Consider the following 24,154-nt stretch of genomic DNA (forward strand, 5'->3'; position numbering starts at 1 on the left):
ACGCTTAATCTGTTAAGAAATGTTTCGTCTGCATTGTAGCCATATAGTTGATGATTAAAACATGGAAGGATATTAGAAAAGGACAAGGAAAACAAAGCACTCACTTGTTATGAGGACACACACACCTCTACACTCCCTACATTTGAGAAAGGGGTGCCTGCCACAGGCTGATAATGCACAACTCACTCAGCCTTACAAATAAAAACACCACGTGCACGCGCATACGCGCTCGCGCACCCACCCACACTCACACACTACTCACTCTCTCCCTGGTACAACAGAAAACAATGGAACAAAGGCCCCTTTTTGCCCTCAGACTGCCATCTCCCTGCCATTGCTGTACACAGCCTAGAAGATGGAACAGAGAAGACCAACAAGCGGGTCTCAGCAAGGGAGACCCAGGAAAAAGGTGGATAACCCGTATTTGGGGACAGACTACAGCATGCAGATAAGTCCTGGATACCGTATGAGAGTGAGGAAAAGCTTTAATATATCTTGGTGGGGAACTTTTGAGGAAACGTTTTGGGAAAAGTGATTTGTGGTTATTTTTTCAGATTGAAAGACATTAGATAGGTATGTCTACAGTACTCATTTAATTATGATTATGAGTTTGTCAACAAATTAATATTTCAAAAACGAAATGGGCAGTTGATAGAATATTGATCAAGTAGTTTAGGCTAGAGCATCATCTTTTCGCTGATAAAAACGCATAAATGTATTAGACTCATGTGTATGCTATGGGTTTATTAGGCTACTGTTCACTGTAGCCAATTTGGAATTAGATGAGCAGCAATTGTTATTCCATTGTCTTAATTTTAATTTGATAATCGTGACACATTTTTTTATTGGAACATGCCCACTTAGTTATTCTACAACCATTTACAATTGTAATATGTGCATCATGTCTTTTTAGGCCCACAACATCTCCAGTTTTCATCATGTCTTATTGCCTGTTATGTACCAGTGCGTCATCATGTGTGGTCACAGTGGATGGACAGAAGGCGGGTAATAAAACGACAAAAGTGGCGCGTTTGGAAATCGCGCGCTCCGCCCAACGTCCCGCCATCCTCCTGTTATCTAGTCGGGTGCCAAATGCGCAGGCGCAATGAGATGAATGGACTCTACATTCCTTTTCCGGCTGCACCTGCACAATCCCCCAGGAAGTGTGGTGCGATAAATCCTAAAGTATTAATCCCTTATACCTGGAGGAAGGAGACCGATATTAGTATGCATTTCGGATGGAACATACCATTTGTGTCGCCTTTCTAATCTATAAGTCGTTTAAATCGGCGCTACACAATTAATGCAGGGTAAACATAATACCGTTAACTCCCTGCAAGTTTGGGTTATTGTTTTTATTGTGCTGTAGCGTTGAGCTATTCGAAAATCGAACCCTGTCCTGCAATGGGATGCTGCGGTAGTACAGAGGTAAGATACCGATTTCCTCCACCCCATGTTGCATTAATTATTTTAATGTTGCAAATTGAACATAATGGAACAGAGATTAGGCTACATTGTTGCGACCGCTGTCATCCAATGACCATTCTCACCACCCCAGTCAGATTAGATAAGAAGCCTAGGCTATGTTCATCGGGGAAGGCTAGTGTAATCCCTATTATTATCGAATCCGAAAATTAAATATTAGGCTATAGGCTGTAGCTTCCATTATAATGGGACAATAATTTGTCTTATAGTTGTCTAGTGCATTTACCACCGACATTTCGCACAGGCTACCGTTTGAAAGCAGTTTTGCATACCATAAATAGCTCGTGAGCACCGTTAGCCTTGTAAACAAACCTCACCTCTCGCAATGTGCGAGATTTGAAGCTATTGAACGGCGCCTCGACAATGAAGGAGAGAGTATGGTTAAATGTTTGTTTTCAAAGCAAAGTGTAACGTTGATTTACAGTCGGCCACAAATATCCTTTATCTATGAAAATTAGATGTCAAAGTGAAATTGCGGGGGGGGGGGGGGGGGACGGGGGGACACAAAGGAAGTCAGAACTTGACATTCACGGTGACTGCTAGAAGGGGCGCGTTCCATTGAGGGACATTTTTTTGTGGCATATGTGAAATAATATTTGTGTTGCCTACATTGTCACGATTTGAATTGACAAAGACTTCTATAGACTATTTGCTAATGTGGCTCTGCCGATGTGTTGGTATGTTGTTTTCCAGAGGACAAAGAGAGAATGGAAACCCTTGGAGGATCGAAGTTGCACGGATTTGCCGTGGTTCCTTTTATTTACTGTTTTCTGTGTCGGAATGGTAAGTAGCCAGTACGACCAATTCATTTGACTGTTGAAAACAAAGAGCAATGTTAAAAACATACATATATATATATATAGGTTAAAACACAATAAATACAAGGCTCACAAACGAAAGTAGTTTAACTTGTCATGACACTCTTTTAAATGTCCAGCTGATTGATTGCCTGACAAGTGTCACCTGTGTCAGGTTGCTACAAGCATGCAGACAATTAACACCTGCTGAAGTGTAAATTTGAAGAGTACTTTGACTTTTGAAAATGGGTGACATATGGCTCAAATTTCTGAAACAAACAAACAAACTCATCTGAATAGATCAATTTACCATTCATTTTCACTGTTCTTATGTTGTAAACACAGGCTAACATCATGCAGCACTATCTATTACAGACATGGAATGACGTGTTTCTTGTTACATACAGTAGGGGTTTTCATCGATGTAAGCCTGTTATTTAGGAATATCAGTATATTTTATATTTCCTACGGCATGTGCCTACTAGCCTATACTTAGAGTGAATATAACTTTTTGTTTGAATCTACAACTGAGTAAAGAGTGACTTGAAGAATGATGTTGTAAAACACACACACACAAAAACAAGGTTATGGCCCATGTTTCCACTCAAGCTTTTTTTTCTGAGTAGCTTTAGATACCAGTAGCCAGTTAGCTGGAAATTGGCTGTTTCAAATCCCGGTCCTGGCGAAGGAGGGCAAAGTAGGAATTTATTTCAGATTGTTTCCATTGCCTACTGTTTTGTCTTTCAAGCAAGATACATAATACACCCTAAATAGTTCCAGGGACACTGGCACTGCACGGCAGATGACCCTGTGCCTCTTCCAAAATGTCTGGTGTGTTGTTTGGAGAGTAGAATAAGAATAGCTGTTGTAACAGATGGACAAATTAATTAGAATTCAATTTCTGTGATTTTAATCTGTGTACTTTAAAAAACACAGTTTGGTCAGCAGGATTTGGCTGTTGGTGCTTTTCATTACACTATCCGTAAGCTTCACAGTTAGACAGTCAGGATGGTACATTACATTTTATAGCTGTCAACAATAAATTTTTACACAATCATACTCCACTGTCACGCACACACAAGTGTATTGAATTTGCAGCATTTCATGTTTCTTTCAGGGGAGTATCTTTGGGTTCACCATTGCCACAGGGGGCGCAGCCCGCCTGGTCTTCGGATATGACAGCTACGGGAACACCTGCGGCCAGCGCAATGAGCAGATTGAAGGGGTCAGACTGAGTGGACTGGATCAGACGGACAAAAAGTGAGTCTTACTTTCCTGCCCATCTTTCAATCTTACTCCACTCTCTCCTATCTTTTTCTCGCCCAACTTTCACTCTTTTAGCTCAGTGGCAGTGCCTTTTCAAAACCCACCACTCTGTTTACAAATTCAAATGTTAGGGTGAATTAGGCCATTATTGAGAAATGTTAAGAAATGGCTTTGCCCTGTTAGAAATGTCAAAATGTAAATTATTTTACCACTGACATATTGGAATCTAGCATAAATAAAACCTTGAATAAATATGCAGAGGCATTAGGACGTTCTGTCACGCTGAACTGTATGTACTTACTGCACACGCCATCCTCTGGGAACACAGGTATTTCAGCCCACTTCATCTGCATGGCAGGCTGATTACATCCCCCCTTTGGATTGACTGTGTGCTTAGTGCTTGGCTAGTAGTACAGACCTGTGAGTCATCAGCAGAGGGTCATTTATTTATTTTGGTTGTGCCACTGAAGAGATATTAATGGCTTTGAAATCGCTTGGCTTGATGTTTTTCCCCTTAACGTTCGGATAGACTAATGGAAGATGGAATTGTTCATCATTTGAAAGCATGATGCTAGTTCCTATTGAACACCCATGTTAATGTGTCTATGAATGTTATGCGTTGTTTAAGGTTCTTAAAAGATTCTAAATGCAGAAGCGTTAATCATAGGGTGTGGAGAACGAAATTGGCTTGGTATCAGTTTGACTGTTAGTAAGTGACCGGAGGAAGACGTTTCAGGAGAGGGTTCTGGCTGACACAAGGAGGACCCTGTCACCCAAGCACTTTCAGATATCATTGGCTGGGAGTCTCTGTCTCTATCTGTTTTTCTTTCTCGCTCTCTTTTGCTCAATTTCTGTTTATTTGTATCTCTCTCTCTTTCGCTTTCTTTCCATACATCGTTGTGTACGGCTCTGTATCTGCTGTCGGCTGGTGCCAACACCGCCTTGTCTCCGCAACACTTGGCGCGGTCTCACCAGTGTTTTCCCCAAGGAGGTTTTTTTCAGCAGCAGTGGCAGTTTGCAGGGTGGGGGGTGATGACGACACTGCTCCCTCTTCCTTTGGAACATCCACAAACTGGCTGACTTGAGCACAACACCCACACAGTTAATTTGTGTGCTGAACTGTCTTCGGTTCCATTTTAAAGTGGAGAGTTGTATCAACAATGAGTAAGCTGATTTCACTTGTAGTGTGCTCTTGATCTGTGTGGTAGGGTTGTGTAAAAACATGCCTGTGGGCAAGGCCATTTTGAAATTAATAGCTATAGGGATATTGGACCCTTTGCTGTTCATGGCTATTGCGTTGATTGATACCCCTGTGACTAACATGCCAGTTTGATAGTCACTTATCTGCCCAGTTTGAAATCATCCTCAAACATCTAGTCCTGGGTAATAGTGTGTGTGTGTATTGATAGGCCCTTAAAAATGTATAGCGGCTTTATTGACTGAACTATTTAGAAATTCAACATCCTTTTTCCCTTGATGACCCTTTTCAGGCTCACTGGTCAGCTCCCCCGGTCCATTATCACCACATTAGCCAACAATGATATGCTTCATCAAAGCACCTTGACAACGTTGGCCTATTGATGTGACTGACACTCATACTAGGGTTGAATACAGGTGACCGGTATCCCGGGACATCCCGTCCAAGCTCCTTCCCAATTCTCGAGGAAAAATAATGACGAGACTCGTGGACCAGTAACATAACAATGTATGTCGCACTTATGCAAAAATACAAGATATGCAGGTGTGACAAGCTGCATGAATTGGACATATCAACTCTCTGGCTTCATTCATATATTAGACCAGTCTTCACAATGCAAGCAGCCTACCATATTTAGCCTACTTAATGTAAAGTCTCCATTATAAAACATCACTTAGTTGTGTAACTTCTATGAATTGGATTGCTGACTATCATGTGTAGACTACAAGCGACCTCTCAACGTAGTTACTGAAGAAAAGGTCCATTTCACATTCACAAATCTCCAAACTACAGTGCCTTCAGAAAGTATTCACACCCATTGACTTTTTCCACATTTTATTGTTACAGCCTGATTTTAAAATTGATTAGGTGTAGATTTTGTTGGTCACTGGCCTACACACAATATCCCATAATGTCAAAGTAGAATTCAGTTTTACATATTTATTTTTTTACAAATTAATAAAAAATGAAGAGCTGAAATGTCTTGAGTCTAAGTATTTGATCCCTTTTAGTATGGCAAGCGTGAAGTTCAGGAGTAAAAATATGTTTAACAAGTCACAAGTTCCATGGACTCACTGTGTGCAATAGTGTTTAACATAAATTTTGAATGACCATCTCATCTCTCTACCCCACATACAATTATCTGTAAGGTCCCTCAGTTGAGCAGAGAATTTCAACCACAAAGACCAGGGAGGTTCTCCAATGCCTCGCAAAGAAGGGTATTGGGTAAAAAAAAGCAGACTTTTTTTTATTTTTTATTTTTTTACATTTGAACTTTATTTAACTAGTCAGTTAAGAACAAATTCTTATTTTCAATGACAGCCAAGGAACAGTGGGTTAACTGCCTTGTTCAGGGGCGGAACGACAGATTTCTACAACATTGTAGTTACTCCCCAATACTAACCTAATTGACAGTGAAAAGTAGAAGGTCTATACAGAATAAAAATATTCCAAAACATGCATCCTGTTTGCAACAAGGTACTGCTGCAAAAAAAAAGTGGCAAAGCAATTAAGATACAAAGCATTATGTTTGGGGAAAATGCATTACTGAGTACCACTCTCCATATTTTGAAGTATAGTGGTGGTTGCATCATGCTATGGGTATGCTTGTAATTGTTAAGGACTGGAGAGTTTTTCAATGAAAAACAAATAATAAATAAACAGAATGGAGCTAAGCACAGGCAAAATCCTAGAGGAAAACCTGTGTCTGCTTTCCACCAGACACTGGGAGATGAATTCACCTTTCAGCAGGACAATAACCTAAAACACAAGGCAAATCTACACTGGAATTGCTTATCAAGAAGACTGTGAATGTTCCTTTGTGGCAGAGTTACAGTTTTGTCTTTAAATTTACAAAATAAATCTATGGCAAGACATGAAAATGGTTGCCTAGCAATGATCAACAATCAATTTAACAGCGCTTGAAGAATTTTGAAAAACCATAATGGACAAATGTACAATCCAGGTGTGGAAAGCCCTTCGATATTTACCCAGAAAGACTCAGAGCTGTAATCGCTGCCAAAGGTGATTCTAACATGTATTTACTCGGGCTTATCTAATCAAGATATATTAGTGTATTATACAATTATTCTACAAATGTCAGAATTTTTCTTCCACTTTGACCGAGTATTTTTGTCTTGATTTGTCTTGATTGTTGACCCCAAAAGTACAGGGTGGTGAATACATTCTAAAGGTACTGCAGCTTTGTGGCACTGGTAGAGGCATATAAACTTCTCACTGTTAACAAAAGCGGATGGTGCGTTATGCCGACACACTCGAAGCAATATACATTTTCAATATTGTTCCATGATGTTACAGTAACAAAAGTGAGTGCATGGGATTAGCTAGTCAGATTTGCAGGGATTTGGTACTGAATCTCTGCTACTAGGCCTGTTTCTTTCTCTGTTTGTTTAGCTGAGAATCTGCTCCCTGTTCGCCACCACAATAATCGGGTTATCACGGCGCTACATCAACGAAATGGTGTGGTGACTGACAGAACTTTGAGTTGATTAAATTGTGACTAATACAACAAACTTAGATTCCAGTCCATATTTTTATGTCAGATTTATTTAGTTGGTATTACATGCTTTAAAATAGCATTTTCCGGTTCGAACAGGAATACCAGGATGGGTGCATACACATGGACAGGCGCTGTAGACTGAGATCACTGGATTAATGCTGGCCCCAGCGTGTGTGTGTGTGTGTGTGTGTGTGTGTGTGTGTGTGTAAAGAGTTTCATTAGAAGGCTATTTTGCCAGTTTGGGATTTGATAAGGTTGATAACCAGGAGAGAACTCACACACACACACACTTGCCCTATCGGATGCACAGGATGTGAGTTTTGAATGACGGCACTCGCCTCAAGCGCAACCACCTGATGCCGAACTCCGCTGAGAATGCAGCTATCATGGGATTCAATTAAGGACTACACAGCTGTCAGTCCTGTTTCTCTCACTCTCTCGGTCGTGCTCTGTGCTTCCCCTCCTCACTTCATAATCTGTTGGTAGATCTTCTCTTCATGTCATTAGACAAAATAACACAGCATTGGTCTATAAAGTATTACTTTCTTGGTGGTAGTCAGACATGGTTTGTCTGCCAGTTTCTGCCATTCCGTGGGCAAAAAAAAAAAGTCTAGCATCATCGGTGGGGTGGTTAAATGTAGGCCCAGTTGAGGTTGTGTTCAGTGCTGTATTCAGTCCTGCCCTCAGCAACCTTTTACATGACCTACCTATGTGAGGCATAGGCTAGTGTCACATAATGCGATCATTAGTGACAACAAAGTCAGAGCTTAAGGGATTACTGGTCAGGGTTTATTTGGCTAATACTGTTAAGCAGCTCTTCATTCACAAGACAGGGGCCAAACGTAAACAATACAATGCTGTAGGTCTATTCTTCTGGCCATTGCTGCTGGTTGATGATCCAGGATCAGTTGATCCAAGTCCGATCCTAACTTTTAGCTGTTAGGAAGAACTGACCTCAAAGTCAAACTGCCCTCGAATATTCTGATCAATCCAGTATGACTTGATTTTCATATCGGTCTTCCTTTCAACCAGCATGCGTGCAGTGCAAACCACTGAGCCAGCTTATGAATCACCAGAACAGTTCATTTGGACTACGTTCACTTTAGCCTGACCGAGACATTTGTCTGGACCAGTGTAATTACACCGGCCTAGACATAGACTGAGCTTCACCAATGTAGACACTACTGACTTCATTCTCCCAGCATTGTAATGTTTGTCTACGTATATTTTGTTCATTTTCAGCTTTTGTGTGCAACACCCAGGACAATTGCTCCTGCAAGTGTGGGTGTGTGTGTGGGCGGGCAGGTGAGGTGCCCACCGCATAGTGTATAAAAGCACCAGATAGATGGACTACAGTGAAGGATTCTCTTATAAAAATGTCCTTGTTCCTTTCTATCTGTTCCACTTGCCAAGTCCCATGGACCAGTTCCAACAGCATCAGCAGCCAACGGCTCTCTTGTCTCGTGCCATTTTTTTATCATTTCTCGGTGAATAAGGTATTGTGGAGGCATTGTGCTTTGCTTTGTCCCCAAAACGAACAGGACATTGAGGGGAGGTGTAGGCTTCAGGACTTTCAGGTCATTTTGTGGCTTTTGTTTTCCTCTCTCAATATCACATTCCCATGCCCACATTTTTACATTCCCTTCTTTCTCGTGACTCATTCCTCACGTTGGTGATGAGGGAAATGGATTTTATTGATAAAGATCAGATAAACAAATTGCTGATATTCTCACATCATTTGTTACTCATTCCTTATGTAGGTGTTGATAAAGAACATGTCTGTCTGTCTTTTTTTTTTTTTTATGTCTTTAGATACGTGTTCTTCCTGGACCCGTGTAACATTGACATAGTGCAGAGGAAGATCAAGTCCATGGCCCTGTGTGTGTCTGTGTGCCCTGATGAAGAGCTGAAGACGTACCAGGACCTCAAGCGGTTTGCCGTGCACAACGGTGGGTAAAGTGGGGGCCCCAAGTGAAACGGAGTGAACACTGTCAGCGTTACGCTTTTCTACCGTCAAACCACACAAAAGCATAAAGACTGACAGCATATTGAACCATTCACTGATTCTCTATTCCTCTCAGTAACTCTATTGGTCTTGCTGTGGAACCCAACACATGCAAGGTATTGATTTTGAAAATCTGCTTGTCGGTAGCGGGCATGTCATGATTTGATACAAATGGAATTTCTTTTAGTCATCACAATCTCACACATCCATATGTTTTTTTTTTTTTAGCACCACAAATCTTTAATGAGAAGGCATACAATCAACTCAAGACTGTCCCATTAGGAAAGAGTGGTATGAGGAGCTGGTGTTTCTCTTCCCCAATCAACAGAAGGCTACTAGGTCATCTTTACTGCAACCATCCATCACGTCATTGACAGTGACTCACTGCCATCCTATGGAACGACAAACACTTTCCACAAACAGTGACATGCCCGTGACCCTGTGTGCCATCGACCCCTTAATACTTTCCTTTCATTCACACACACACACACACACACACACACACACACACACACACACACACACACACACACACACACACACACACACACACACACACACACACACACACACACACACACACACACACACACACACACACACACACACACGGTCTGGCACAGTGGGGGCACCTTGGCACACGTGGAGAGAGAACTAGATTAACAAAGGCACCATTAAGGATAATTCCACCCGTTGCTGTATGGGTTCTATTGTTTGTGCCATCCTAGCCTGTCCTTCAGCTAGGCTTGTGTGTCTACTGCCAGTACTGTATATACTTATCGTGACACACACACTCCATGTATGCCCCCACGATAGACTGGACTAGGTTTATGTAACTTTGCTGTCTGAAGGGGTCTTGTGTTCCGATTCGACTGGCTGTTTCTGAATTCCCGGGGAGGTGAGCATAACACCGTTAATGAGATTGAGGAAATGTGATTTCATCCGTCATTATGCATAACCTGCTCAGTTGCATAAAGGGGAAATTATGGAATCTGGATCAGGATATTTTGGTCTAGACACGATATTGTGCAATAACTTTGATCACTTTTGGGGAGTTTGAATTTCATTTAATGATCCTTGTGTTGCTTGGTGTGTTTTTATGGCTGCACTTAAAAATAATATTTGTCTCTCTTTCACTCAGGGTCGGAGCTGTGCTCCTACGAGCTAGCCGGCCACAAATATCCCAGCCTTCCAGAGAGGTTTGACAAATGTCCCAAACTTCCAGTTCCACCAAGGTAGGAAGACTTAACATTAGGGGTGCATTTCAATGTGTAATGCGATTTTTCACTATTCTATATATACTGAGATTTAATGTTCCAAACATATTGTTCACTATATGTCTGCTACAGAGAGATGAGAGAGCATAAGAAAATTAGTTTTGATCAGTCATGGAAATAAGTACTCTAATTAAAAAGGTGGAGAACAAGCAATAGGATGAAAAATACCAGAGTTTTGATGCCGGTACAGATCACTAGTGCTAGCTAACGCTACATAGCGGAACAAAAAAACTACATCAATACTTGGATTCAAAGTATCAATAGATTTTATTTAACTGATTGGTTATTTTCCCCTATCACTTATTTCAATAGTCTTAGACCGCTTCCGTTCCTCTTCTCATTCAGACCCATTAAAAGGACTTTCACTTAACCAGTCATGTAGATCAGAGATTGTTTTAGAGAAACTCCCAGGTCATGTGACATTTGACCTCTACTTCGCTCCATCCCACAGCAAATCTCTCCCGGTGTTTAACCGCTGCACGCCGGTGGACATCTCCTGCTATGCCAAGTTTGCTGAGGCTGTGGTGACGTTTGTGAGTGACAACAGCGTGCTGCACAGGCTGATCGCTGGTGTGATGGCCAGCAAGGTGATCATCGTGGGCCTCTGCCTGCTGGCACTAGGTGATGACCTCATTTGCAGGCGTTTGTTGTCAGCAGTATCTCAGGGGGAGGCTGGATAGGTATAAGTGATATGGTGACATCTCCACCAATCGGGGTTAAGGTAGAGCTACTGCCATTCCTATCCAATTATTTCAGATGGAGAGCCAGGGCAAGGGGATACGGGTTGTTTCTGGACAGGGCCTCCATCTCTGAACCCAGTGAGAGTGAATAACCTGACTCTTCATTGTATTTCTGTGGCCCACTAGTCTCTGAGCCTTCCCTAATGTGAGCCAGTAAGAATAGGCCTGCATAGGAACCATCTGTCCTGCTCTAGTGCGTTCTGCTGATTCCTCCATATCGGTATGATGTGTCAGTACACAGGCAGTTACTGTAGGTCAGACATGGACGGTGGAGAAACACAGTGCTGGGCGGAAAATACAGCAATGTCATCATATTTTTGATTCTCCCTTGAGACTGTAGGCCCTCTTTGGAATGAGAGGAAGAAGGCTTGAGGTAAAGGGCATGCCATGGGAGCCATGAACTTGTCCATTTGGGAGTTGAAGCTGACACCTTCAGAGTACATGTGGGTTAGGGTTGGACAAAGTTCTCCTATGTGTCGATTCAAGGCCATTTTTTTGTGTTTTTTTTGTATCCTTCCAATGAAGGAGACGGATTTGAATATTGTTAGCTGATCCTTACTTGGGGAACTCCTGAGTGCTTATTCATGATCCGTTTTGATTTTTTTTGGGGGGGTAGGGTTGAGGCCGAGGGCAGGGTTAGCTGATACTAGATCTGTCTTTTTAAAGGTTAGTTTAAGTGCTGTTTTTCCTGTGTTGTGCTGCAGTGCTCTCCATGATCCTGATGGTGATCATCCGCTACATCTCTGCTGTGCTGGTCTGGATCTTCACTGCCACGGTAGTCCTGGGGTCTCTGGGTGAGCTCACTTCCTGTCTCTCCTGGGCTTACTTCCTGGCCAGGGTTTTGATCAATCAAGGAGATCTGAAAACAATGACATAGTTTTGCAATTAACAGTCATTCTATGATAATTCTTGGCTGTTCCTCTTTGCATTTAGCAGTGTGCAGCTAGCTGTTCAATCTGTCAATGATGCAGCAGCTTAAAAGCAGTCTGTTTTTCTGTAGCGGGCACAAGCATCCTGTGGTGGATGTACATAGACTACCGGTTAACTGTCAACAAGACCCTATCTAAAGAGACTGAAGATGCTAAGGAGGAAGCTGAGATGTCCAGGGACAATGCCCAGGTGCTGCTGGTGTATGCCATCGCTGCCACCGTATTCACAGTGAGTACAGTTAGTGTTTGGGGTGAAAGGGAGACTGTGGGCCACCAAGTGTTGTATGTTGTGGGTGGAGTGTTGGGACATTTTGGGATGAATGTCTAGTGCTGCTTTAATCTCAAACTCCTGGCACTGCCCACTTTTTTATTTTATTATTATTTATTTTTCCTTCTCCTTGTTGACTCTCACCTTCCTTTCTCTCTCTCCTCTTGGCCGTATTCCATTTGTTTTAGCTCTCTCATCCTTTGTCTTCCGGTCTCTTGTCTTCCCATGTTCCACCTTGCTCTTTTCTCTTCATTCACTTGCATCCCTTTCCCTCATCTCTCTCCCTCTCTTTCTACCTCTGATAGTCTGCTTGATTATCCCCTTCCTCTCTTCTGTTGTCTCATCCTCTGATTCACTCTCTTCAGGTGATCCTTCTCCTGCTGATGCTGTTCATGAGGAAGCGTGTGGCGCTGACCATCGCCCTGTTCCACGTGGCTGGCAAGGTGTTCATCCACCTGCCGCTGCTCACCCTGCAGCCCTTCTGCACCTTCCTGGCCCTGCTCCTCTTCTGGTTCTACTGGAGTCTGGTGCTGCTCTTCCTCGGGACCACCGGTGAGGGAGGGTGTCCGGGACGGGGAAAGGGGCATTGGTCCTCTTTTAAATGTGCTTGAAGTGAAAAAGGGAGGTATACATAGGAGAGGGAAGGGGAATGAAAACAGGAGAGAGGGAAAACCTCTTTACATAGGTAAGTGATTCATTCCAACAGGACACTGCACTAGTAGGGTTCAGTTCACTGGGTTGGCCTTATTGAGGAACTTTTCCAAACTAGTCCCGACCACTAGACTGAGTCTGACATGTACCCCTCAGGGAATCCGGTCCAGAACGAGGAGACTGGTCTGACAGAGTTCCGGCTGACTGGGCCTCTGCAGTACATGACGTGGTACCACGCTGTGGGCCTCATCTGGATCAGTGAGTTCATCCTGGCCTGCCAGCAGATGACTGTAGCTGGGGCTGTGGTCACGTACTACTTCACAAGGTCTGGTTCAGAAGTGTTTTCATAATTTATGTACAAATGTATGTTTATTTGATAGGATATCGGCTATAATCATGCTTAGTAACAATATTTGATTTTATTGTTTTATTGTTCATTCAATTTATCTTAATTTATTTTTTGAAGATTGTTTTTCTTACACTCCTAGTAGTTAATACAAACTGAAATTCATGAGCATACAAAATATTAATGGATAAGAGCAATAAAAAAATAAGCGTAAAAACGTCAATGTCGTGCATTCTTAAAGGTCCTGCACAGTCCAAGTAAAAATAGAATGACCAAACATCATATTTTAACACTATTAAAATGCTCAGAATTGAAGAAATTGTACCCTTTCATTTCTCTAGCTATCAAAAAGCCTGAAAGAGCAGGGAGATTATATTCATATGAGCTCACTTTGACTGACCACTCTTTGAAATGCTCTTGTGGTTGTTGCCAGGTAAACAATGGGCCACGTCATTCTGAGCCTAAATAGTATACTGTACCTCAACCAATTTTTCTCTGCAAAATGCTGTCATGGTCAACAGAGCTGATAATGGACTATTGGATGCCAGACAAACAACAGCAGTAGTCAATTTAATTTCTATTGTTTTGTAACTAATTACACAAAAGGGGAAGGCAGTAGTGCCTTCCCCTTTAGCCCTCAGAACAGCCTCAATTTGTCGGGGCATGGACTCTACAAGGTGTCGAAAGCGTTTAACAGGGATACTGGCTCATGTGGACTCCAATGCTTCCAACAGTTGTCAAGTTCTTTGGGTGGTGGACCATTCTTGAAATGCACGGGACACTGTTGAGCGTGAAAAGCCCAGCAGCGTTGCAGTTCTGACACAAACAATTGCGCTCGGCACCGACCGTTTCCCGTTCAAAGGCACTTACATTTTTTTGTTTATCATCTACACTGATTTGAAGTGTCATCAATAAGGGATCGTAGCTTTCACCTGCTCCGTCTGTCATGGAATGAGCAGGTGGTCTTAATGTTTTGTGTATAGCTCCTATTTTTAATTTAATGTAATATATTTTGTTCTTGTCTATAACTGTTCTGTACTTGTCATGTATTTGTACATCTTATGCACACCCCAGAAAGAGTAGCTGCTGAATGTAAGTCTCTTTGGATAAGAGCATCTGCTGAATGACTCCAGGTCATCAGAGTGGGTTTGGGTCAGTGAGCTGTGCCAAGCAGGGTCAGCATACTCCAGGATGTGGCGCATGTAGCCTGTGTAAATGCTCACCAGATCTTCCTGTGGCACATGGAACCTTAAGGCGTCGAAGGAGAACGTTGTTTTTTCATTATAATAGTAGCAACCTGCTCGCTCCATTGTAAGACCTTCTGTACTGTTCCCCTGTAAAATGTTCATGCTATCACACACTGGGCTTCTGGCCCTCGATCCGGAGAGGTGGATTTCTTGTGAAGGACACTGATAGGACCTTGCACTTGGCAGGGTTCAGTGACGTTCTGCTTGAATGAGCCCACGTGTCGAATTTGTTCAGGGCCTGCTGAGGTAACCTGTTGTGCACGTGTGGACCAGATTTTAGATCGCCAACATATTTCCACCTACTGTTGATGACCCAGGGACGCACAGTCAATGACCGTAAGGAAGATGAGAAGGGCCCATTCTGTCAGCTCCTACCAGTCTGACAGGCTGTCTCGGTAGTGTACCTGTTTGCGGCCGGTCACAAAACGGCAGAACCACACTGTGAGGGGGCAGGTCTGACACCCAGTCCAATGGCCACGGGTTGGTGTTTTTTTTTTGTCAATCAAAGGCCTTGGAGAAGTCAGTGGTGACTAGGGTGGTTTATGGTATTCTCTCTCCCTCTACCCCCCTCCCCCATTTCAGGGACAAGAACAAGCTGCCGGTGACGCCCATCCTGTCGTCATCGTTGAGGCTGATGAGGTACCACCTGGGCACTGTGGCCAAGGGCTCCTTCATTATCACCCTGGTCAAGATCCCACGCCTCTTCCTCATGTACGTCCACAACCAGCTCAAGGGCAAGGTAACGCACACAGTTTACGCTCTTCTTTCTCTCTTCCATCTCCCGCTGTCCTTCTGTCTCTCATTTGATTGTATAGAGAATAATAAAATGCTGTCCTGAGTGATGTGCAAGCTAATCAAGGCTAGCTTTTTGGCTTGTCAACAATCGATTGAAATTGCAGTCGATGCCAACATGACCGTGGTGTCACATCAGTTGTGACATGGCATCGGCTATAATGACTTATGAAGCCTATCTTCGGTTGATCCGTTTAGGACAGTTTACAGAAGGAAATAGAGGGAACATTTTTATTGTAAAGTCCTATGCAGAGTTAAACTGTATTTTAGGTTCAGAGAGCTGTTTGGGTTTGGTACGGTGCTGGCGATTTTTAGGGTTGTTGGTTTGGATCATAAATGAGACACAATGACTAGGTATTTTGCTTTATTCTCCTTGGTGGTTGACGTAAGCTAGTGTCTTGTCCTTAGCCTGCTGTTTTGTTGTTACGCCCCAAGTGTTGTTCATTGACTTGATCAATGGAGAGACACCCTGCAGCACACTGAATTGAAGGGATAAATTAACATTAGAGCTCTGAGAGGGGAGGTAACTTTACCTGAGTGATGCTCTGAAAGAGAGCTGCAAAGTTCGGCATGGCAATCTGACTTTGGGTCTGTCTGCTTCTCTTTTGGTTTGGCATTGAGATGTAAGACAACCAAGATTTGGAGCTTTGCGGGGAACATTTTTCGAATGTATTTATCTATTTTTTTTTTAAGTAGTGCACCTCGGATACCTCTCTCTCACACAGGAAAATGCATGTGCTCGCTGCATGTTGAAGACCTGTATCTGCTGCCTATGGTGTTTGGAGAAGTGCCTCAACTATTTGAATCAGGTAGGCGCTCTTTCTTTCCCCCTAATTGGATCATTGTAAATAATGATGGATGAAGAGATGTTTTGTATCCAGCTTGTTCGCTGTAGTGACTGTAGTCTCTCTCTCTCTCCGTGTGTAGAATGCGTACGCGGCGACAGCCATCAACAGTACCAGTTTCTGTACGTCGGCGCGCGATGCCTTTGTGATCCTGGTGGAGAACGCTCTAAGGGTTGCGGCCATCAACGCTGTTGGAGACTTTGTCCTTTTCCTTGGCAAGGTGAGGGGGCTGCTGGGATAATGTAGGGATTCAGAGTAGTGGACATTCATCCCTATACTTACAATGGAATTTTTACCCCCATTTTCAGTCTTGTCTCATCGCTACAACTCCCCAACGGGTTTGGGGAGGCAAAGGTCGAGTCATGCCTCCTCTGAAACATGACCTGCCAAATCGTGCTTAACACCCGCTCACTTAACCCGGAAGCCAGCCGCACCAATGTGTCGGAGGAAACTCGTTCAACTGACGACCGAGGTCAGCCTACACGCACCTGGCCCTCCACAAGGAGTTGCTAGAGTGCAATGAGCCAAGTAAAGCTCCCAGCCAAACTCTCCCCTAACCCGGATGATGCTGGGTCAATTGTGTGCAGCCCTATGGGACTCCCGATTGTGACACAGCCTGGGAATGAACCTGGGTCTGTAGTGACGCCACTACGATGCAGTGCCTAAGACCGCTGTGCCACTCGGGAGTCCCCCTTTACAATGGGCTATTTAAGAATGAAGCTGTTTCAATATTTAAAATGGGGTTGACTTTTGTATTAATGCAGGATGTAACTAATGCAGTCAGTCGTCATTATCATGTCACTGATGCATATTTTCTGTGTGTGTGTGCGGTCAGATCCTGATCGTGACGTCAACAGCGTTCGCCGGTGTACTGCTGCTTAACTACCAGCGGGACTATGCAGAGTGGGTCCTTCCCCTCATCATCGTCTGCCTCTTTGCCTTCCTGGTGGCCCACTGCTTCCTGTCCATGTTCGAGATTGTGGTGGACGTGCTCTTCCTCTGCTTCGCCATCGACACCAAATACAATGACGGCACACCGGGCAGAGAGTTCTACATGGACAAAGCCCTGATGGTAAGCTTACGCGAAGATATGGTATACTGGTGGGATTTAAAAATATATATATATTTATCTATTTGCACATGTATGTAGGAGTGTGGTTTTGTTTATTGAGCACTTCTCATGACAGTAGAACGGTATTCAGCCATTTTTGGTCCATGTCAGGTTTATCAATGCAAAATGTTTTTTATAGTGTTGTGGAGTCCTACTGTTCATTTGAGTTGTTGAACACACTTTTTAAAATATTTATCTTCCCCCTCACTACATGCATCTTTGGATGCTCCATTTATCCTACAACTCAAAATCATCCAGGGATGAACATGTATTCAAAATGTGGCATTGAATTATTTTTTTCTGTAACCTTATGCTCTTCTTTTGGGAGAGCTGTCAGCACACTTGTCAGGCATATCAGGGGGGAAAGAAACTCACAAAATATGCAAAGTGGCTTGTTTCATGTAGCACACAACCTTGAACATTTAATGAGAGGTAGTGGGAGAAATCAGAAGGGAGCCTTCTTGACTGGAGTTTTCTGGATGGATGTTTAAAAATGTAGAAGCTGAAAGGAAATTGAAAATATTCTTTGTTTGGGACTCGGCAGTCGCTCTTATATATATATATATATATATATGGGAACACTAAAATAACACATCCTAGATCTGAATGAATTCAATACTTTTTTTCTTTATATAGTTGAGTGTGCTGACAACAAAATCACGTAAAAAATTATCAATGGACAGTCTGCGGTGCAACGTGGCGTTGGTGGATGGAGCGAGACATGATGTGCTCAATTGGATTCAGGTCTGGGGAACGGGCGGGCCAGGCCATAGCATCAATGCCTTCCTCTTGCAGGAACTGCTGACACACTCCAGCCACATGAGGTCTAGCATTGTCTTTCATTCGGAGGAACCCAGGGCCAACCGCACCAGCATATGGTCTCACAAGGGGTCTGAGGATCTCATTTCGGTACCTAATGGCAGTCAGGCTACCTCTGGCGAGCACATGGAGGGCTGTGCGACCCCCCCCCCAAAGAAATGCCACCCCACACCATGACTGACCCACCGCCAAACCGGTCATGCTGGAGGATGTTACAGGCAGCAGAACGTTCTCCACAGCGTCTCCAGACTGTCACGTCTGTCACATGTGCTCAGTGTGAACCTGCTTTCATCTGTGAAGAGCACAGGGCACCAGTGGTGAATTTGCCAAACGTCCTGCACGGTGTTGGGCTGTAAGCACAACCCCCACCTGTGGTTGTCGGGCCCTCATACCACCCTCATGGAGTCTGTTTCTGACCGTTTGAGCAGACACGCACATTTGTGGCCTGCTGGAGGTCATTTTGCAGGGCTCTGGCAGTGCTCCTCCTTGCACAAAGGAGGTGGTAGCGGTCCTGCAGCTGGGTTGTTGCCTTCCTACGGCCTCCTCCACGTCTCCTGATGTACTGGCCTGGCTCCTGGTAGCACCTCCGTGCTCTGGACACTACGCTGACAGACACAGCAAGCCTTCTTGACACAGCTCGCTTTGATGTTCCATCCTGGATGAGCTGCACTACCTGAGCCACTTGTGTGGGTTGTAGACTCCGTCTCATGCTACCACTAGAATGAAAGCACCGCCAGCATTCAAAAGTGACCAAAACATCAGCCAGGAAGCATCGGAACTGAGAAGTGGTCTGGTCACCGCCTGCAGAACCACTCCTTTATTGGGGTGTCTTGCTAATTGCCTATAATTTCCACCTGTTGTCTATTCCATTTGCACAACAGCATGTGAAATTTATTGTCAATCAGTGTTGCTTCCTAAGTGGACAGTTTGATTTCACAGATGTGTGATTGACTTGGAGTTACATTGTGTTGTTTAAGTGTTCCCTTTATTTTTTTGAGCAGATATATATTTTTTTAAATAGGCCAGTTAGAAATGTTAGGTTTAGGATGATATAAGCTGCAATACGCAACTTATGTGGCACTCATTAGGAATATAGGTTTTTGCTTTGAAACTGAAGTACCAAGGATTCTGTGGTTTAATGACGTAGGAAATGCATTCCTATGGTAAATTAACCGACACGGGTGCGTTTCCGCACATGGTCTGTGACATTGCTTTCCATTACCCCCTGCAGGAGTTTGTGGAAAACAGCAGGAAGCTGGAGCGGGTGGCGGAGCGAGGGCGGAGCCGGCCCACTGAGGTGGTGTCGGTGGAGGGGGCGGAGATGAAGCCCATGGTGAGTGAGAGCGGAGGGGGCAGCGACTTGGGCGGAGAAACTGAGGCGGTGGGCTGGGGCTTGGATGGAGGCGGGGGAGAGTGGGAGGAGCTGCAGGAGTTCCATGTGTATTACCTCCTAGCAGGGGTGCTGGTGGACTGGGCCCTGGGGGAGCAAAGTACCGTGGTCCCCTTGATCCTCTGCCTGACTGAGGACATGGTCCTCTTCTTCTTCGTCTACCTGCCCACCTCCACACTCTTCCTCTTCGCCACGCTGCTCCAGAAACCCTCCCCCGCTGTCGTGCCTCAGCCACAACCGAAGCCAACTAAACCGTCTTCTTCTCATGCTAGCTAACGCATGCTATCTAATGCACAACCACGGCATCCCCCTCACCCTCATCACTACTAACTATTCAATCCCTTTCATTTTTTTTCTCGCCTGTCATCTCCTGGCTATCTTGAACCTGAAGTGTACATTTTGTTTGTTTTTTGCTGCCTTTTCATCTCCATGGTGCTTTTTGGTAGAGAAGGACATGTCTGGTAGTGCAGATAATCAGCTGTCAGCTTAGAAAGATGGGAGGGGGGATGGAACACAAAGGAACCGTATGAAATGAACAGTCCGCCCCCCCAAAGTAAACAGCAGTGAGCAACAACGAGGACAGTTTTTATTCTGCAATGCTAAAAGGGACCCATGGGGAGATAGATGTATGACTCATATTTCCTGTCTAATGTACCGTGCTACTGGATTTCCTGCCAGAATTATTTAGACAGCTGTTAGGAGCTACTGAAGTTGCCAACTCTGTTTACTTGTAGATTTGGCCTTTCCTTATCTCATAGATACACTCAGCTAGCATTATGGGTAAAATTAATATTGTAATTTGGTAGTTATAGAGGTAGTATCTCCCCCAATAGTTTAAAGTAATAAGCTATGTGTATTTGTCATAATGCACAATCAGTGTTGATAACAGCAGCAATTCAGCTTTTACACAAGGATACACAGGTGTTTCCCTCAGCCCTCCTCTGAATGTCCAGCCTTCAGGGCACAAGATGGAACCCCTTACCCCCTCACCATTCCACTGCATGGTGTCCATTTTTAAAAAATTATTTTGGAAATGGATCTAACCCTTTTTTTCACCCATTCCATATTTTTTTAAAGACTGCATGCGATACTGTGAATGGAGTAATAACACTTGAATAACTTTGCTTTCCAGGCTCCAGGAACAAGTTCAGCTTGACCAAAATCAACTAATGGAACTTTTTAAAAAGACATTCCAAAATGTTTATTTTTACCAATGTGTAACATGTTTACTATGGTTTCACTCCAGGGAATACAATATTTTAATAAGAAACTGTAAAAAAAACAACAAAAAAAAACACTATGTAATGAAGCACTTTATATTGAAGCCCTGCATATTTTAAAAGGCTGATGCATTTTTCGTAGTGATGTCCTTTTTTATAAGACTAAAAAAATGATTGCCATCTAGTCGAACACAGTACTAAAATGTATTGAAACACTTTGGGTTGGACATTTGTCATGCAATGATATAGCACTTAGATGTGTGTTTTTAATCAACCACTGAAACTTAAGTACGTTAGACTCACGTTTGCATTTGAATTGTGCGCCATATAAAAGTTGTTTTTAATGTAGGTGTATTTTTACCAGATTGCAGCATACTTCTGAAAGGTCCCACCCCCCCAAGGCTGGCTGTGATTGATTATTTTTCTTACATTTTTGGGATGTACAGAAACAGAGGAAGCGATCATACATCTGTGTGTAACAGCAGGGGGAAGACTACTTCTAGTTCCCATGGTCTGGAGGGACTCGGAGACAAAGTTACTGCCGATTGGAAGTGTATCCCCCTTATACCTAGACACTTCTTCTTAGATATACAAGGGACCATGAGAAGTTTCTAGGTGTTGGGACTAGGGCTGCGGCGGTCATGAAATTGTCAGCTGGTCTCATGGTAATTGACCGTTAATTAACATGAACATGTTTAGCATCTCCTGGCTTCCACATAGCCTACAAGCCACTGATGCAGTCCTTTGGAACATCAACATTTAAAAAAAGTATACATCTATTTAATATAGCCTACAGGTCTAAATAAACATGATACAAAGAAAATGTAGTCTATTTCAGAGGAACAGAATAGCATACTCTGAATTGTCTTTATGTTTGGCCCTGATCTGGCTATGCTACACTTCACTAGTGTACCTACTAGGTACTAAGGGCTCATTTCTTTGAATTGGACATGACATTAACAGAACAATCCAGAAGGCTGCAAAGTCTGTTGCTTTTCTTAGAACTCAACCAATTGTGCCCTAGTCTTCACTTGGTTTATTCATCAAACCAGTCAGTCTTTATTTGGATCGATGGACATTTGACCTAATTGGAGTCCTCTTCCACTGTTGTGGGACGTCTCAGTAGAAAGCAAACTCAGACTTTGTAGCCCTCAAGCAATAACGCAACACCGTCAGTATTTACCACTACAAAAATGTCTTCCTACTTGCACTACAGTTTTTCAAGACAAACGGTCCTGGCATAGTGATAGCATCTCTGTGATGTTAGGTGAGGGGGACACAAACTCGCACTTTGCCTTAACCGGTTCCATAGGCTGCGCCCACTATGTTATTGGTTAGTAATGTGACTCCCATAAGTGAATAATGGGGGTAGAAGTGCTGTAAGCCTTAAAGTCCCCTCTTCTTTTTGCAGTAGATTTGTGTATTTGATACCCAGAGCACTGAATCCATCGACACGACTGAAGAACAACTGTCTCCCCCCCTTTTTTTTGATTGATTAATATAAGTCAGAAAATGCTACCTATTTTGTTTATGTGAAGGGGTTCAGAATGGTATGAATTGCACATTATGATATATGCCGTTATTTTGTAATGGGAGTTTAATAATGTGTTGACAAGACCTGAATAGTATTCTGAAATGAAGTGATCCTGGTGGATATTTTCAATGTTGTTGAAAGGAGAGGTGGCTGTGACTGTTCACACAACCTTTCATTTTCAGCCTCGTGTGAGCGAACAAGCGCCAGCCGTCCTTCACAAAAACAATGTTTCAAGATAGGAAAACTAAAGTATTTTGGTAAGCTTTTCTCTGGGTATTGCCCAGGAAATATTAAGAGCATGCATGTAAAGGTCAAACCGAATTGTCCTTGCCACAGAAATCTAATGCGCAAAGCATGTTAAGAATTGAATACCACAGGTGGTATTCATTTCAACACAGATCAATTTAAGATATCTGTTTTAAAATAGTTAAATGTCTAGCTTGGTCAGTCAGTACAATTTAGAGCTTTTTCAGAGGACAGAACTTTCCCAAGTGAGCAATCAATGAATCCACTTATGACACAGGACATACTACTGATAACTCTGCAATTATCAGGGTATGTGTCCATTATAGAAGACAAAACGTATGCCCTAGGGACACATTACATCAGGCACTACCAGTCATAACCCACGCTGTTCTGTTTGCCAAACTCGACCAGTCGACGCACACAATAGGAAACTCAAACACTGACAACTTGGACAGAGACGTTGTTGTGCAAAATGGGGGAACACTGATGGTGTGTTCATTTTCAGTTCTGGTTTATTTTTCTTTCAATTTTTTTTAAATTCGCCTGTAAAGCAAGCTGCTCCGCCAACAGCGGAGACACGATGCTTGATTTGCCAGCTTCTATTGCCGCGCGTAGGAAAGCCCTACTACTTGGAAGAGCCAGTATTGTTAAAGCCAGTAGTTACTCAAAACGATGGACCATAAACATCCTGCATGTTTTCCGTCCCGGTTTTATTCTCGCTCCCTTTTTAGAGCGGGCCATCAATATGTTGGGTGTGAATATTACGGCATTAGATCCACGTGACTTAACACTGACTTTACTGATAGAACAATAGCTTTACTCAGCAACAAAGCCACTGTTTTTCGAGATGAGTCAACCTCTTCTTCGTTCTTGGAAACAAACTGCGCGTCTATTCTTGTCACACAGGAATGGACAATTCCTAGAAACAGATACTGTTAAGAATAGGCAACACATCAGTTTAATTGTCTGGTAACACTAGCTTTTAGCTACTTCTCTGCGGTAAGGTTGTTTAACATTGGACAATGTTTGATTTTTATATTTATTATTTATGTATATTTGTTAAAGATAAAGGTAATAAATTGGAAAATGTACACTTGTCGTTCACTGTCTTAATGGTACTGTACACATATACTTTTGGCCATGTCGTATGTGAACACCTGCTCGTCGAACATCTCATTCCAAAATCATGGGCATTAATTAATATGCTGCTATAACAGCCTCTACTCTTCTAGGAAAGCTTTTACACTAGATGTTAAAACATTGCTGCGGAGACTTGCGTCCATTCAGCCACGAGCATTAGTGAGGTCGGCGCTGATGTTGGGCAATTAAGCATGGCTCGCAGTCGGTATTCCAATTCATCCCAAAGGTGTTCGATGGGGTTGAGGTCCGGGCTCTGTGCAGGCCAGTCTAGTTCTTCCACACCGATCTTGACAAACATTTCTGTATGGACCTCGCTTTGTGCACAGGGGC

General features: G+C 43.3%; 1 protein-coding gene across 3 annotated transcripts; it reads left to right on the plus strand.

Moving 5' to 3' along the window:
* The first annotated feature begins 300 nt into the window (after positions 1 to 300).
* LOC124010856 (choline transporter-like protein 1) lies at positions 301 to 23,777 on the plus strand. 3 transcript variants are annotated; one of them, XM_046323586.1, is made up of 16 exons: positions 304 to 472; positions 2,179 to 2,268; positions 3,400 to 3,542; positions 9,077 to 9,213; positions 10,411 to 10,504; positions 10,998 to 11,167; positions 11,991 to 12,080; positions 12,287 to 12,444; positions 12,849 to 13,035; positions 13,291 to 13,459; positions 15,310 to 15,466; positions 16,245 to 16,328; positions 16,447 to 16,584; positions 17,200 to 17,436; positions 19,526 to 19,627; positions 20,817 to 23,777. In XM_046323586.1, exons 1-16 carry the CDS (start codon positions 356 to 358, stop codon positions 20,838 to 20,840), a joined length of 2,097 nt encoding a protein of 698 aa, XP_046179542.1. In that variant the 5' UTR covers positions 304 to 355; the 3' UTR covers positions 20,841 to 23,777. The 3 variants fall into 3 exon arrangements, with proteins under 3 accessions (XP_046179540.1, XP_046179542.1, XP_046179541.1); XM_046323584.1 differs by having other exon boundaries at positions 301 to 472; positions 19,526 to 23,777; XM_046323585.1 differs by lacking the exon at positions 304 to 472 and adding an exon at positions 1,106 to 1,428 and having other exon boundaries at positions 19,526 to 23,777.
* Positions 23,778 to 24,154: the final 377 nt, after the last annotated feature.

Source organism: Oncorhynchus gorbuscha, linkage group LG23 (assembly GCF_021184085.1).
Source record: "Oncorhynchus gorbuscha isolate QuinsamMale2020 ecotype Even-year linkage group LG23, OgorEven_v1.0, whole genome shotgun sequence".
Taxonomy (NCBI): Eukaryota; Metazoa; Chordata; class Actinopteri; order Salmoniformes; family Salmonidae; genus Oncorhynchus; species Oncorhynchus gorbuscha.